General features: G+C 43.1%; 1 protein-coding gene across 5 annotated transcripts in view; it reads right to left on the minus strand.

Annotated features, from left to right (window-relative positions):
* Window positions 1–18,172, minus strand: part of Pde11 (Phosphodiesterase 11) — a 580,189-nt gene that overhangs the window by 320,197 nt on the left and 241,820 nt on the right. For 4 of the 5 annotated variants that reach the window (XM_070099915.1, XM_070099912.1, XM_070099916.1 and 1 more), the window contains one exon: window positions 17,378–17,413. The exons of the other annotated variant lie outside the window; for it this stretch is intronic. In XM_070099915.1, coding sequence (XP_069956016.1) covers window positions 17,378–17,413 — 36 coding nt within the window. The remainder of the gene's footprint in view (window positions 1–17,377; window positions 17,414–18,172) is intronic. 5 annotated transcript variants of the gene reach the window in all.

Genomic DNA, 18,172 nt, shown 5'->3' on the forward strand with positions numbered 1-18,172 from the left:
GACAAGCGTCATATTGTGAGTGCTCATCAAGTAGTGTTTAGGGGTAGATAAGCCTCAACTACTGGCGACGCACTAGCAATACACTTGTACGCGTGTGTGTGTCTGTGTTAGTTACCATTTGCTCAAGTGTGTGTGTGTGTGTGTGTGTGTGTGTGTGTGTGTGTGTGTGAGAGAGAGAGAGAGAGAGAGAGAGAGAGAGAGAGAGAGAGAGAGAGAGAGAGAGAGAGAGAGAGAGAGAGAGAGAGAGAGAGAGAGAGAGAGCGTGAGCGCGCGCATATATTGCCCATTGAGGCAGGTCAAGAAATAAGTCGAGTCATGTTCTTACCACACATGTTGACAGTCTCCTCACGTACACTTTCTTCTTACAGCAAGTCACACCCGCCTGACTGTGCAACACTCCTCATGCAACACTCACGCAACACTAATTCCAACATTCATTATGCAACAACATTAACCCTTCGGTACTCATGCAACATTAATCCTGCAACACCCATGCAATAATAATGCAACACATTAAGGATGTAACAATCATAATGTAACATATGCATCAATAATTAACTCATGCAACATCAATAATGTAACTCATGCAACATCAATAATGCAATACATGCGACACTAAGGATGTAACAATGCAACACTCGTGCAATATTCATTATGCAAAATCCCTTGCAACATTCATACAACTCATGAAACATCATGAGCAACACATGATGCAACAATCATACAGCTATTGTGCAACACTAATCATGCAACACGCGCAACAGGCGTCATGCAACACCAAGCAGGGAACACATCATTCAGCAGTCATGGAACTCATTCCTCGTGCAACAGTCGCCATGCAACACTCATCATGCAACACCCAGCATGGAATACACCATGCAGGGAATTAATATGAGTGGGGACAAGAGTGTGAATCGACCCATGCAACACATCTAGGTAAGTACAACTAGGCGAGTACACCTAAGTACAACTAACTAGCTGAGTACATACAAACACGGTACACATGACACAATACCACTCCACTAGGATACGCTTGCCCTGTTTCCTGACAAATTTTACCTAACCTAACACTCCAGGCCAAGCAGATGAGTCTGTGAACCTGCCGACCACTAACAACAACAGACTAAACAACAACCATATCACGGGCGGGGATAGAACCCGCGATCAGAGAATCTCAAAACTCGTGCATTACGATTTCGTGAGACAGCAACAGACTGTTTGACCAGGTGGTCAGTAAAGAACGTCTGACCTCTTGTGACCAGTTGTGACCCTCACAACTGGTCACAGGCATGTCTGAGGTACCCACACAACCAACATAAAATATAATCCAAATATTCGTTACCCAAAATGAAAAAGGCACAATACCGTGACTGGAACAATACACGAATAACCCGCATGTAGGAGACAGGAACTTACGACGACGTTTCGGTCCGACTTGGATCATTTACAAAGTCACACTAACAAATAAGGAGGAATGTAAATTGTCAACAATTTTACAATAAAATCAAACAAATCCAGATTATTATTATTATTATAATCAAGGGGGAAGTGCTAAACCCGGAGGATTATACCGCGCCTGGGGGGGGGGATGTGGAAGGCATTCAGGCTTAATTCGGGGAACTGGAGCACAGATCGAATTCCCTAAATCAAGAGCCCCTCACCAACATCAAGGAACCTACCCTGAGGGGAAACAAATCCAGAGACGGGAAAATGAATGAAAGGCGTATCAGAAAACTTAAAAACAAGATCACAACTCGAGTTACTTGAGTATTATTTTATATTTACAGATTTTCAAGGCAGGAGAGAGAGAGAGAGCAGAAATGGGTAATGTACAGAGGTCGTACACTGCCTGTAAAGTTTCTTGTATTAATGTTGGTGGAATTACCGACGATATGTTAGGTAAAAGGGCACAAGTAATGTGACATTTTATTGTGGCAACGTTTCGCTCTCCATGAGCTTTGTCAAGCCGTAACGGCCGTAACGGTTTCCTAACCAGTAATCCCAGCTTCCGTGCGTGTATGGGAGACGTTAATGGGGTTGCGTGTGCTGAGGGTCGTACCTCGTAACACAAGGTGAATTAATGTACTCAATATTAACTGCACTAATAGATATTACTCTCAAAAAAGAGCAAAAAATCAGTGTATTTCTTCCAAAAATCATGTATTTTATTACCAAAATAATTACAAAATCCAGGAAGTAGCTGATGTAAATATGCAAGACAATTTGCCATTTCACTCATATATATTGAAAGAAAAATGAGATCCACAATAAAAAAAAATTATGAGCTATAATCGTAAATATAAGAAAAACTATATAAGAGATTAATGACATTAATATTGCATGATAATCGTGTTTTTTTTATACTACATTTTGAGGTCATCGCCTCAGCAGCCCTTCTCAAAAATTAATGTTATTCTATAAATAACTAAGCCCAGCACATTCAAAGTTGATTATTTAGTTAATCTTAATGTGATATTTGAGAAAGTATTGACATCAAAATCAAAATTTGTGACATTCTTAAAATTCTGTGGGAACTCGAATCAGTAAGTCTTGACCCAAGTTTAGGCTGAGTAATTGTCATTCTGGGTAAAAGTTTGCTTACAAACTAAAGACCGTATTTATACCTGCAGCAAAACTTAGGTGAGCTAACTTAGCTTACAAATGTGTCAGGTAAACTTGAGTATAGATTTTCTGAAGACTACTTGCCTTGTAAATGTCTCTGAAAGTGTAACTGTCTTGCAACTCACTGGGTTCCAGATAGGTTCTGGAACATATTTATTTTCTGCTTGTATTTTTTTGAAACCATCAAATCTTTTCTAGAGGTTCCTCTGCAGAAGCTTCAGTGTTTCACTCTGTCTTCTAATACGGATATGTGAATTCCTTCCCTGGTTCAATGAGAGCTTATTACAGCAAGGAAAGAGTGAAAAAATTACCTTCATTGATTTGCTTCACAACATATTTAACAGTCCTGGAGGGATTGGTACCAAACCAATAGACAATACCAGTGGACCACTTAACAGGACTATCTTTTACCACAGTGACTTGTGGATAAAGACAATCTTAGCCGAATAAGCATTTACTGGAACAAGGATCTGCTCTGTGCAGACCATCACTAAGTCATGACGCTGCTCACAGCGACACACCTTCCTTTTGGGATGTTCTCAGATATTTTTTGATACGAGTCAGTGACACTAATTTGAAATTCAGAGCTTCCTGTCTGCTCTTTTTCATGAACATAACGACATCAGAATTTTTCCACATTTCCGGTATTTGTCCCATCTCCCGTGACCCAGTAGTGACCCAGTAGTGACCCAGTAGTGACCCAGTAGAGACCCAGTAGTGACCCAGTAGTGACCCAGTAGTGACCCAGTAGAGACCCAGTAGTGACCCAGTAGAGACCCAGTAATGACCCAGTAGAGACCCAGTAGAGACCCAGTAGTGACCCAGTAGAGACCCAGTAGTGACCCAGTAGAGACCCAGTAGAGACCCAGTAGAGACCCAGTAGTGACCCAGTAGTGACCCAGTAGTGACCCAGTAGTGACCCAGTAGAGACCCAGTAGAGACCCAGTAATGACCCAGTAGAGACCCAGTAGAGACCCAGTAATGACCCAGTAGAGACCCAGTAGTGACCCAGTAGTGACTCAGTAGTGACCCAGTAGAGACCCAGTAGAGACCCAGTAGAGACCCAGTAATGACCCAGTAGAGACCCAGTAGAGACCCAGTAATGACCCAGTAGAGACCCAGTAGTGACCCAGTAGTGACCCAGTAGTGACCCAGTAGAGACCCAGTAGAGACCCAGTAGAGACCCAGTAATGACCCAGTAGAGACCCAGTAGAGACCCAGTAGAGACCCAGTAGAGACCCAGTAATGACCCAGTAGAGACCCAGTAATGACCCAGTAGAGACCCAGTAGAGACCCAGTAGAGACCCAGTAGAGACCCAGTAATGACCCAGTAGAGACCCAGTAGAGACCCAGTAGAGACCCAGTAATGACCCAGTAGAGACCCAGTAATGACCCAGTAGAGACCCAGTAGTGACCCAGTAGTGACCCAGTAGAGACCCAGTAGTGACCCAGTAGTGACCCAGTAGAGACCCAGTAGTGACCCAGTAGTGACCCAGTAGTGACCCAGTAGTGACCCAGTAGTGACCCAGTAGTGACCTCTGCTATGGGTTTTCAACTTTCTGCACCTTCACGAAAAGGTGTTCCAGATAGATCTTGCTCTAGTACCTGTCTTTTCGTGAAGATGCACAAAGTTAAAGATGTATAGCAAGGGTCACTACTGGGTCACTACTGGGTCACAGCTGGGCCACTACTGGGTCTCTACTGGGTCACAGCTGGGTCACTACTGGGTCACTACTGGGTCACAACTGGGTCACTACTGGGTCACCACTGGGTCACAGCTGGGCCACTACTGAGTCACCACTGTCACTACTGGGTCACCACTGTCACTACTGGGTTACTACTGAGTCGCCACTGGGTCACTACTGAGTCACTACTGGGTCACAACTGGGTCACCACTGGGTCACTACTGGGTCACCACTGGGCACTACTGAGTCACTACTGGGTCTACAGCTGGGTCCCTACTGGGTCACCACTGTGCCACCACTGGATCACTACTGAGTCACAACTGGGTCACAAATAAGTCACTACTGGGTCACCACTGGGTCACGGGAGATGGGGCAACTGCCGGTAATGTGGAGAAAGACTCGTGTCGTCATGTTCAAAAGAAAGAGTAGACAGGAAACTCTGAATTACAAATCAGTGTGACAGACTTGTATCCTGACAACATTCTAAGTCTAAGAGAAAGGTTAGTGGAGCACTTAGTGAGGAAGATTATATATCGGGATGATCCACACCGCTTTTAGGGACAGGAAATCCTGTATAATATATTTCCTGGAGTTCGAAGAGAAAGATAACACAAAAAACGGCAGTTCTATTTGGATTACATTTTTCTGGATTATATTTAAGTTTATGAATATGTACATCCATACAGATTATTATTGTTATCAAGGGGAAAGCGCTAAACCCGTAGGATTATACACCGCCTGTGGGGGGAGGGGATGTGAAAGGTATTCAGGCTTAATTCAGGGAACTGGAGCACAGATCCAGTTCCCTAGATCAAGAGCCCCTCACCAGCATCAAGGTACCTTTCTTGAGAGGACATCCATCCAGAAATTAAGGCAGACGTAGGTATTACAACCTTGCTAATCCGGGTCTTCCTGAGGACACTTGTCCAGTTCATTCTTTAAGATTTCTTAATATGCCCTGACAATAATTTTAGTACCTGCTGGTATAAGACTGACAAGTTATCTTAATTTAACCATTATATCCTTGCTCCTCGCTGTTTTTTTCCTACATTTCCTCCAGTTTCCCCTCACTGCAGTATATGCCAGTGTACAAACTAAGGATACTTGCCATATGCATCAGGTATTTCCAGTCTAAAGACAACATCACAAGTGCTGTCTGGTGTTCCCAGTATTTAATATATTTTATTGATTATTCGCAGACAGTAAAACAAACTCTATATATTTTCCAGTACTAATATCTATTCTTGCTTAAAATATTTCAGTCAATCTGTAAAAACGTACATAGCTGTATCCACTATGTATCTGATGTACCTAACTATTTAATGGAAAATTTTAAGAGCCTAAGGATCATCTGGAGAGAAACTGCCAAGAAAAGAGTACAGGTTGTGTAATTATTATTATTATTATTATTATTATTATTATTATTATTATTATTTATATTAACTTGGAAGCGTTAAACACTTAGGGGTCATACAGAGGCTCGGAAATGGGAAGTATTAAAGTGTGATCCAAGGAAGAGGACAGTGACTCAAATTCATTGAATCAAGAGCCCATCGCAAGCATCAAGGTACCTACATAGAAAGGAAATTTGCATTTTTCAAATATGTAAGAAATATAGACACTAAGACCGAAGTTAAATCTTTCTATCTACCTAGACGGAGGTAGACAGACACTAAGACTGAAGTTCAGTCTTTCTATCTACCGTCAGGAAGGTAGGTAGGTAGGTAGGTAGGTAGGTAGGTAGGCATGTAGGTAGGTAGCCATGTAGGTAGGTAGGCATGTAGGTAGGTAGCCATGTAGGTAGGTAGCCATGTAGGTAGGTAGCCATGTAGGTAGGTAGGCATGTAGGTAGGTAGCCATGTAGGTAGGTAGCCATGTAGGTAGGTAGGCATGTAGGTAGGTAGCCATGTAGGTAGGTAGGTGTGTAGGTAGGTATGTAGGTAGGTAGGTAGGTAGGTAGGTAGGTAGGTAGGTAAGTTCAACTACAGAGTAAATCAAAGCAGAGAGATAGATGAAAATAAAACAGAATAAAGAAAAGCAATAAATAACAGAATCAAAGAGAGTCATAATAAGAGAGAACTAACCTAAACGAACACACGATAAACTAAGCGAGGACGCACAAGTGGAACTAAACGAACACACGATAAACTAAGCGAGGACGCACAAGTGGAACTAAACGAGCACACACATTCAACGAGCACACACATTCAACGAGCACACACATTCAACGAGCACACACATTCAACGAGCACACACATTCAACGAGCACACACATTCAACGAGCACACACATTCAACGAGCACACACGACTGAGACTCAACACTATTCGAATCAGAGAAGTCAGAAAAAAAGCAGATAATTGGCGGACTGAAGAGAAGAGGAATTAAAACACAAGAGGGCAGAATGAGGATATCTAGGAGAGAGAGAGAGAGAGAGAGAGAGAGAGAGAGAGAGAGAGAGAGAGAGCAGATTACTTTGGAGTCCACACTGAGGGTATCTGCTGAGGCGAGCCCTCTACTTCTGGCTATCTAAATCACTTTCCTTTATTTTGAAGGGGATGAGAATCAAGGAAAGAAAAGCAGAAAGCTCTCTCCCCACCCTCTCCCCCAGCCATGAAAGCAGGGGAATATATAGCATACCATATTGAAAAAATTACATGAAATATAGGGATAGAAGTGGACGGTAGATATGAACTACACCTTCCTTCACTGTACCAATGCTGCTACTCTCCCAAACTACTCGTGTAGCTCTACTTCCACTCAGAGTTGTGTGTACTAGTGGATCTAACTCAGATTACTACCAGTTTAGCTATAACTGCCATAACTATCTACTTCTACCACTGTTGCTGTTATTGACTCAGTCGCCTCGTTGAATACTGATCGTCCTGATGACACCAGACTGCCCTCGTCTCTTGAATGTAGACGGGAGTCCCTTGAATTTGAGCGTAGGTTGTGTGGGTTTAGTGAGTGGTTGAGTGAGGTAGCGAGTGTACTAGGCAACAACCAGCTCAGTCTTCTCCTCATATAGTCATCCCTTACACAAATTACCCGCCTGAAGGAGACTGAAAAATACCTGTCATCCCCGCCTTCACCTCTCTCGTATGTATACTGGCTCCCTTCCCTCCTCTCTTTTGTGTGACTGCTTAATGATCCAAGTTGGACCGAAGCGTCATAACTTAGTCTCTTAAGTGCGGGTTATTTGTGTATTCTTCAGTCACGGTATTCTACGTTTTCATTCTTTATAGTCGTACTTTCCTGGTCTGTGTAATTTCTGTAATATTTTCTAACGTGTAAAACAGTTTGGGTGACAAGCAATGTTGTCTGAGTGATATATACTGAGCTGGTAACAACTCTCTTACAGCATTCACGTTCCTGTTAAATTTTCCGCCTCTCAGTATTCCACCGATTCAAGTTACGCATTCATTCAGCGCTTCAGACAGTTCTTCGTGTTTGAGCGTGTCAAAGCCGTTTTATATCTTCAATGTGATCTTGTAGTTTCTGTCTCCTGGCATGGACTTTTACGACTCGCTTGCCATGGGTTCTAACCTCACTGACCCTGTTTTGCTTGCAATCCTATTATAACGATTTCGTGAATGAGTTAAGGTTGAGCACTCTGGATCTTTAGTCATAAGGTTTATTTCTGAGTGTTGACGAGAGTTAGGTTGTTCACCATCATACTGTCTCCTGTACATCTCCGAAACCAGACGGAATGTTTAAGATGTTATTTAAGAAGTGCATCACTGGGATTCAGAATCATGTCTCGTGTCCTGTGTAGCAAACATTGCGTGAACTTTCCTGCTGACAGTTAGGCATTACCTGACACTGCCAGGGTCGTTCCTTATTACTCCAAATTCCATTTATTCTTCTGTTTCAGTTAGTACGTTGACGAACATTTTGTTTATTCACGTTAGAGATTGTTATACTCATACTGCGTTACTCACGAAATCGTAATGACACGATTGCAAACAAACCATACGAGTGGTTAACGCGACGGTCTGGAGTTTTGAGACACACTGATCGCGGGTTCTAACCCCACCCGTGGTATGGTTTACATTGCGTTACTATGTACTTTCCCAGAGACTCGTACGTGTCTGACCACGTCACAAACCTGTCCAGATCTGAGTACCCAGTCTCACTTTAATGTTGAACTCTTACTCAGTTTAGTGAGAGAGAGAGAGAGAGAGAGAGAGAGAGAGAGAGAGAGAGAGAGAGAGAGAGAGAGAGAGAGAGAGAGAGAGAGAGAGAGAGAGAGAGAGAGAGTGAGAGAGCACGAGATTGTGTTTACATCACCATGGCAACAGAGAGGCTGCCACATTCTGCCTCATGACTTTTTTTTTTTTTTTTTTTACCAGGCAAAATATTTATTTGAATATTGGTTCTTTTGTCCGATACTTTGGTCAGAGGATGTGACCAGAAAGACCCGGAAGGCCGGAGGGAGGGGAGGGGGGAGGTGAAGGAAAGGTAAGAGGGAGGATAGTTGGGTTAGAGGAGGGAAAGGGGGTTAGAAAGAGAGAGTGAGAGAGCGCGGAGGTGGAAGAAATTGAAGAATGGAGAATCAAGACACAACAAGACACGGCAGGTGTTGTGGAGGCGGATTCTGGAGGCCACAACTCATTCATTCATTCTCATCTCTCTCTCTCTCTCTCTCTCTCTCTCTCTCTCTCTCTCTCTCTCTCTCTCTCAAACAGTTCAAGGAAAAGAATTATAAGGCGATACTTATCAGCGGCGATGATAAATTACTACGTAATTCTCACTTACCACAGGATTTACACTTTGCATATATTCTGACGAGTATATCTCTGTTGAGAGCAGCAGAGTATATACACTGAGAGCAGCAGAGTATACACACTGAGAGCAGCAGAGTATATACACAGAGCAGCAGAGTATATACATTGAGAGCAGCAGAGTATATACACAGAGCAGCAGAGTATATACTCAGAGCAGCAGAGTATATACACAGAGCAGCAGAATATATACACTGAGAGCAGCAGAGTATATACACAGAGCAGCAGAGTATATACACAGAGCAGCAGAGTATATACACAGAGCAGCAGAGTATATACACTGAGAGCAGCAGAGTATATACACTGAGAGCAGCAGAGTATATACACAGAGCAGCAGAGTATATACACAGAGCAGCAGAGTATATACACAGAGCAGCAGAGTATATACACTGAGAGCAGCAGAGTATATACACAGAGCAGCAGAGTATATACACAGAGCAGCAGAGTATATACACTGAGAGCAGCAGAGTATATACACTGAGAGCAGCAGAGTATATACACTGAGAGCAGCAGAGTATATACACAGAGCAGCAGAGTATATACACAGAGCAGCAGAGTATATACACAGAGCAGCAGAGTATATACACAGAGCAGCAGAGTATATACACAGAGCAGCAGAGTATATACACAGAGCAGGAGAGTATATACACTGAGAGCAGCAGAGTATATACACAGAGCAGCAGAGTATATACACAGAGCAGCAGAGTATATACACAGAGCAGGAGAGTATATACATAGAGCAGCAGAGTATATACACAGAGCAGCAGAGTATATACACAGAGCAGCAGAGTATATACACAGAGCAGCAGAGTATATACACAGAGCAGCAGAGTATATACACAGAGCAGCAGAGTATATACACAGAGCAGCAGAGTATATACACAGAGCAGCAGAGTATATACACAGAGCAGCAGAGTATATACACTGAGAGCAGCAGAGTATATACACAGAGCAGCAGAGTATATACACAGAGCAGCAGAGTATATACACAGAGCAGCAGAGTATATACACAGAGCAGCAGAGTATATACACAGAGCAGCAGAGTATATACACAGAGCAGCAGAGTATATACACAGAGCAGCAGAGTATATACACAGAACAGCAGAGTATATACACAGAGCAGCAGAGTATATACACAGAGCAGCAGAGTATATACACAGAGCAGCAGAGTATATACACAGAGCAGCAGAGTATATACACAGAGCAGCAGAGTATATACACAGAGCAGCAGAGTATATACACAGAACAGCAGAGTATATACACAGAGCAGCAGAGTATATACACAGAACAGCAGAGTATATACACAGAGCAGCAGAGTATATACACAGAGCAGCAGAGTATATACACAGAGCAGCAGAGTATATACACAGAGCAGCAGAGTATATACACAGAGCAGCAGAGTATATACACAGAGCAGCAGAGTATATACACAGAGCAGCAGAGTATATACACAGAGCAGCAGAGTATATACACAGAGCAGCAGAGTATATACACAGAACAGCAGAGTATATACACAGAGCAGCAGAGTATATACACAGAACAGCAGAGTATATACACAGAGCAGCAGAGTATATACACAGAGCAGCAGAGTATATACACAGAACAGCAGAGTATATACACAGAGCAGCAGAGTATATACACAGAGCAGCAGAGTATATACACTGAGAGCAGCAGAGTATATACACAGAGCAGCAGAGTATATACACAGAGCAGCAGAGTATATACACTGAGAGCAGCAGAGTATATACACTGAGAGCAGCAGAGTATATACACAGAGCAGCAGAGTATATACACAGAGCAGCAGAGTATATACACAGAGCAGCAGAGTATATACACAGAGCAGCAGAGTATATACACAGAGCAGCAGAGTATATACACAGAACAGCAGAGTATATACACAGAGCAGCAGAGTATATACACAGAACAGCAGAGTATATACACAGAGCAGCAGAGTATATACACAGAGCAGCAGAGTATATACACAGAGCAGCAGAGTATATACACAGAGCAGCAGAGTATATACACAGAGCAGCAGAGTATATACACAGAGCAGCAGAGTATATACACAGAGCAGCAGAGTATATACACAGAACAGCAGAGTATATACACAGAGCAGCAGAGTATATACACAGAACAGCAGAGTATATACACAGAGCAGCAGAGTATATACACAGAGCAGCAGAGTATATACACAGAGCAGCAGAGTATATACACAGAGCAGCAGAGTATATACACAGAGCAGCAGAGTATATTTAGCTTTTTCATCTCTTTCTTCTTCGTCTTCTTTTTATTTATTATACTCATGGGGAGAGCTAAACCCGTAGGGCATGAAAGGCACAAGCTGCGGGTCATCACGTGACTAAGACCCACGTCAGGAAACACTAGTTTCCTGTTTCCTGAAAAACGTGACCTGACCTGACCTGTCTCACTGTGTTGTGGGAAGTTTGTGTGTTGTGGGAGGTTTGTCTGTTGTGGAAGGCTTGTCTGTTGAGGGAAGCTTGTCTGTTGTGGGAAGCTTGTCTGTTGTGGGAGGTTTGTCAGTAGTGGGAGGTTTGTTGTGGGAGGTTTGCCTGTTGTGGGAGGTTTGTCTGTGGTGGGAAGTTTGTCTGTTGTGAGAGGTTTGTCTGTTGTGGGAAATTTGTCTGTGTGTTGTGGGAGGTTTGTCTGTGTGCTGTGGGAGGTTTGTCTGTTGTGGAAGGCTTGTCTGTTGTGGGAGGCTTGTCTGTTGTGGGAGGTTTGTCTGTGGTGGGAAGTTTGTCTGTTGTGAGAGGTTTGTCTGTTGTGGGAAATTTGTCTGTGTGTTGTGGGAGGTTTGTCTGTGTGCTGTGGGAGGTTTGTCTGTTGTGGAAGGCTTGTCTGTTGTGGGAGGCTTGTCTGCTGTGGGAGGTTTGTCAGTAGTGGGAGGTTTGTCTGTTGTGGGAGGTTTGTTGTGGGAGGTTTGTTGTCGGAGGTTTGTCTGTTGTGGAAGGCTCGTCTGTTGTGGGAGGCTTGTCTGTTGTGGGAGGTTTGTCAGTAGTGGGAGGTTTGTCTGTTGTGGGAGGTATGTCTGTTGAGGGAGGTTTGTCTGTTGTGGGAGGTTTGTCTGTTGTGGGAGGTTTGTCTGTTGTGGGAGGTTTGTTGTGGGAAGTTTGTCTGTTGTGGAAGGCTTGTCTGTTGTGAGAGGCTTGTCTGTTGTGAGAGGTTTTTCTGTTGTGGGAAATTTGTCTGTGTGTCTGTGTGTTGTGGGAGGTTTGTCTGTGTGTTGTGGGAGGTTTGTCTGTGTGCTGTGGGAGGTTTGTCTGTTGTGGAAGGCTTGTCTGTTGTGGGAGGCTTGTCTGTAGTGGGAGGTTTGTCAGTAGTGGGAGGTTTGTCTGTTGTGGGAGGTATGTCTGTTGTGGGAGGTTTGTTGTGGGAGGTTTGTCTGTTGTGAGAGGCTTGTCTGTTGTGGGAGGTTTGTCTGTTGTGGGAGGTTTGTCTGTTGTGGGAGGTTTGTCTGTGGGAGGTTTGTCTGTTGTGGGAGGTTTGTCTGTTGTAGGAGGTTTTTCTGTTGTGGGAAATTTGTCTGTGTGTTGTGGGAGGTTTGTTGTGGGAGGTTTGTCTGTTGTGGGAAGTTTGTTGTGGGATGTTTGTCTGTGTGTTGTGGGAGGTTTGTCTGTTGTGGGAAGTTTGTTGTGGGAAGTTTGTCTGTGTGTTGTGGGAGGTTTGTCTGTTGTGGGAAGTTTGTTGTGGGAAGTTTGTCTGTGTGTTGTGGGAGGTTTGTCTGTTGTGGGAAGTTTGTTGTGGGAAGTTTGTCTGTGTGTTGTGGGAGGTTTGTCTGTGTGTTGTGGGAGGTTTGTCTGTGTGTTGTGGGAGGTTTGTCTGTGTGTTGTGGGAGGTTTGTCTGTGTGTTGTGGGAGGTTTGTCTGTGTGTTGTGGGAGGTTTGTCTGTGTGTTGTGGGAGGTTTGTCTGTGTGTTGTGGGAGGTTTGTCTGTGTGTTGTGGGAGGTTTGTCTGTGTGTTGTGGGAAGTTTGTCTGTGTGTTGTGGGAGGTTTGTCTGTGTGTTGTGGGAGGTTTGTCTGTGTGTTGTGGGAGGTTTGTCTGTGTGTTGTGGGAGGTTTGTCTGTGTGTTGTGGGAGGTTTGTGTGTTTAAGCTCGGTGTCGGGAGTTGTTCTAAAGACAATTCTTACTTTAAATAAGAGACCAGGTGACTGTGGACATCTTGCGAGGTAACGGACCCGAGAACAGTAACTCAGACGTAACTTTACTGAGAACAATAACTTAGACGTAACTTTACTGAGAACAATAACTTAGACGTAACTTTACTGAGAACAATAACTCAGACGTAACTTTACTGAGAACAATAACTTAGACGTAACTTTACTGAGAACAATAACTTAGACGTAACTTTACTGAGAACAATAACTTAGACGTAACTTTACTGAGAACAATAACTCAGACGTAACTTTACTGAGAACAATAACTTAGACGTAACTTTACTGAGAACAATAACTCAGACGTAACTTTACTGAGAACAATAACTTAGACGTAACTTTACTGAGAACAATAACTTAGACGTAACTTTACTGAGAACAATAACTTAGACGTAACTTTACTGAGAACAATAACTTAGACGTAACTTTACTGAGAACAGTAACTCAGACGTAACTTTACTGAGAACAGTAACTCAGACGTAACTTTACTGAGAACAATAACTTAGACGTAACTTTACTGAGAACAATAACTTAGACGTAACTTTACTGAGAACAATAACTTAGACGTAACTTTACTGAGAACAATAACTTAGACGTAACTTTACTGAGAACAATAACTCAGACGTAACTTTACTGAGAACAATAACTTAGACGTAACTTTACTGAGAACAATAACTTAGACGTAACTTTACTGAGAACAATAACTTAGACGTAACTTTACTGAGAACAATAACTTAGACGTAACTTTACTGAGAACAATAACTTAGACGTAACTTTACTGAGAACAGTAACTCAGACGTAACTTTACTGAGAACAATAACTTAGACGTAACTTTACTGAGAACAATAACTTAGACGTAACTTTACTGAGAACAATAACTTAGACGTAACTTTACTGAGAACAGTAACTTAGACGTAACTTTACTGAGAACAATAACTTAGACGTAACTTTACTGAGAACAATAACTTAGACGTAACTTTACTGAGAACAATAACTTAGACGTAACTTTACTGAGAACAATAACTCAGACGTAACTTTACTGAGAACAATAACTTAGACGTAACTTTACTGAAAAAAAACGTCCCTTGTACTTTGATCAAGTTGTAAAAAAACTCTGAAATACGCGAGTCTGCTGAATCTCACTACTCTCGGAGCCCGGCCATGGGCCAGGCTCGTCTGGTTCTTACCTAGTCAACCAGTCTGTTGTTGCTGGAGGCCCGCTGCCACACTTATCCATCACAGCCTGGTTGATCTGGCTCCTGGAGAAGATACTTATCCAGTCTGATATCTTGTGGTAAGATGCTGAATGCATCCAGATTATTATAATATAAAAGAAGCGCTAAACGAATGCATCCAGAATGGATCCAGAATGCATCCAGAATGCATCCAGAATACATCCAGAATGCATCCAGAATGCATCCAGAATGCATCCAGAATGCATCCAGAATGCATCCAGAATGCATCCAGAATGCATCCAAAATGCATCCAGAATGCATCCAGAATGCATCCAGAATGCATTCGTATCCATTTCCTTCCTCAAAACTCTCATTGTTTTTTAATCATACCTAGTGCTTTGTCCAGGTACATGATGTACACCTGTCCAGGTACATGATGTACACCTGTCCAGGTACTTGATGTACACCTGTCCAGGTACTTGATGTACACCTGTCCAGGTACTTGATGTACACTTGTCCAGGTACTTGATGTACACCTGTCCAGGTACATGATGTACACCTGTCCAGGTGCTTGATGTACACCTGTCCAGGTACTTGATGTACACCTGTCCAGGTACTTGATGTACACCTGTCCAGGTACTTGATGTACACCTGTCCAGGTACATGATGTACACCTGTCCAGGTACATGAGGTACACCTGTCCAGGTACATGATGTACACCTGTCCAGGTACTTGATGTACACCTGTCCAGGTACTTGATGTACACCTGTCCAGGTACATGATGTACACCTGTCCAGGTACTTGATGTACACCTGTCCAGGTACTTGATGTACACCTGTCCAGGTACTTGATGTACACTTGTCCAGGTACTTGATGTACACCTGTCCAGGTACATGATGTACACCTGTCCAGGTGCTTGATGTACACCTGTCCAGGTACTTGATGTACACCTGTCCAGGTACTTGATGTACACCTGTCCAGGTACTTGATGTACACCTGTCCAGGTACATGATGTACACCTGTCCAGGTACATGATGTACACCTGTCCAGGTACTTGATGTACACCTGTCCAGGTACTTGATGTACACCTGTCCAGGTACATGATGTACACCTGTCCAGGTACATGATGTACACCTGTCCAGGTACATGATGTACACCTGTCCAGGTACATGATGTACACCTGTCCAGGTACATGATGTACACCTGTCCAGGTACATGATGTACACCTGTCCAGGTACATGATGTACACCTGTCCAGGTACATGATTTACACCTGTCCAGGTACATGATGTACACCTGTCCAGGTACTTGATGTACACCTGTCCAGGTACTTGATGTGCACCTGTCCAGGTACATGATGTACACCTGTCCAGGTACTTGATGTACACCTGTCCAGGTACTTGATGTGCACCTGTCCAGGTACATGATGTACACCTGTCCAGGTACATGATGTACACCTGTCCAGGTACTTGATGTACACCTGTCCAGGTACTTGATGTGCACATGTCCAGGTACTTGATGTACACCTGTCCAGGTACAAGATGTACACCTGTCCAGGTACTTGATGTGCACCTGTCCAGGTACATGATGTACACCTGTCCAGGTACATGATGTACACCTGTCCAGGTACATGATGTACACCTGTCCAGGTACATGATGTACACCTGTACAGGTACTTGATGTACACCTGTCCAGGTACATGATGTACACCTGTCCAGGTACATGATGTACACCTGTCCAGGTACAAGATGTACACCTGTCCAGGTACATGATGTACACCTGTCCAGGTACATGATGTACACCTGTCCAGGTACATGATGTACACCTGTCCAGGTACATAATGTACACCTGTTCAGGTACATGATGTACACCTGTCCAGGTACTTGATGTGCACCTGTCCAGGTACTTGATGTATACCTGTCCAGGTACTTGATGTACACCTGTCCAGGTACTTGATGTACACCTGTCCAGGTACTTGATGTACACCTGTCCAGGTACTTGATGTACACCTGTCCAGGTACTTAATGTACACCTGTCCTGGTACTTGATGTGCACCTGTCCAGGTACTTGATGTACACCTGTCCAGGTACTTGATGTACACCTGTCCAGGTACTTGATGTACACCTGTCCAGGTACTTAATGTACACCTGTCCTGGTACTTGATGTACACTTTTCCAGGTACTTGATGTACACCTGTACTAATATTTGACGTAAACCTGTCCAAGTACTTGACGTACAAGTATCCAGCTATCTAAGGTACAAGTGTCAATCACTCGATGTACATATGTACTAACAGGTGCGTGACAGTATCGCAGCTGCTCCTTGAATATGTGTTTAACGTCACACATCCTTGATACTCATCTCATATTATCTTACGGGAAATTACCTTTAAATATTTTAGTACCACCACTGCTTTGAGTACAATCATATAATATAGTATTAAACTGCCAAACACACACACAAAACAACATGCAAGGTTACTGGGGGAGGGAGAGAGAGAATAGCAGTTGCTTAACAGGGGGTTGAATAGGTACAAACAGGTAGGTAAATAGGTAGATAAGTAGCCAGGTGACTGTGTAGAAACACACTTGAACAACTACTTAAGAGGTATTGAGTGCGAGTTGTCAGGCAAGTGAGTGGTATTACCGTGAGTGGAAGTTATGAGTAGACTGGAGTGCTATTGGTACTAATGAGAGTGAAAGTGGATTGGAGTTCTACTGGTTCTAAGAGTGAAAGTGGACTGAAGTTCTATTGGTACTACTGAGTGAAATGGGACTGGAGTGCTATTAGCTCTACTGAGAGTGAGAGGGACAGAGGACTGGAGTGCAACTGTACTACTGGGAGTTGAAGTAGCCTGGAGTGTGAGTGGTGTTAATGTGAGTGGGGGTTCTAAGTGTGAGTAGAGTGGGGTGTGAGTGGTGCTGGACGAGGACTGGTTCCTACCTGCTGGTAGACAGTAAACCGCTACTATCTCATCACCTGCAAGAATTAAGTTAAGAAAGGATTTAATATCAAATTAACACTCGGGTGATTATTTTCTTGCTCTCTCTCTCTCTCTCTCTCTCTCTCTCTCTCTCTCTCTCTCTCTCTCTCCACACACACACACACACACACACACAAAACACCTGTAATTTAACAGACAAAGTCTTCATACTGAAGTCGTCGCACCTTAATCACAGCTCCTTTAATAAAGTCACAAAGCATTACACTCACATGTACGTATACAAATACACATACATACAGATATCACACATATATAACACACACACACACACACACACACACACACACACACACACACACACACACACACACGATGTGCCTAATAAGCAGAATGGATAATCTTGGATGATAAAACAGTCGCTTTGCCCAATAATCAGGGCAGTAATTCATTATTGAAAAACAGTAAAAATCAGTTGAAAATCAACAACGAACTGTAAAGAGCTCATTAATATTAAGTAATAATTATAAAATTAAACTCACTTAAGTTTAGTAGATTTAAGCTAAAATTAGTTTTGGTGGGAAATATCAATAAATGATTCCTGTGATGTACCTGTGACTAGTTTCAAGGGTTTTTTTTTTTTTTTTTTTTTTTTTTAGCTCTGGCAGGTCAGCCTAGGGTCAGCAACCAGGTTGTTGCTGTTGGCGGCTCGATGATCTAAGTATCCATCACTGCCTGGATGATCTGGCACTTGGCTTCAGAGAACCGCTGGGGTTTAGGAGAACTGGGTTTTTGAG

This window comes from Cherax quadricarinatus, chromosome 70 (genome assembly GCF_038502225.1).
Source record: "Cherax quadricarinatus isolate ZL_2023a chromosome 70, ASM3850222v1, whole genome shotgun sequence".
Classification (NCBI taxonomy): Eukaryota; Metazoa; Arthropoda; class Malacostraca; order Decapoda; family Parastacidae; genus Cherax; species Cherax quadricarinatus.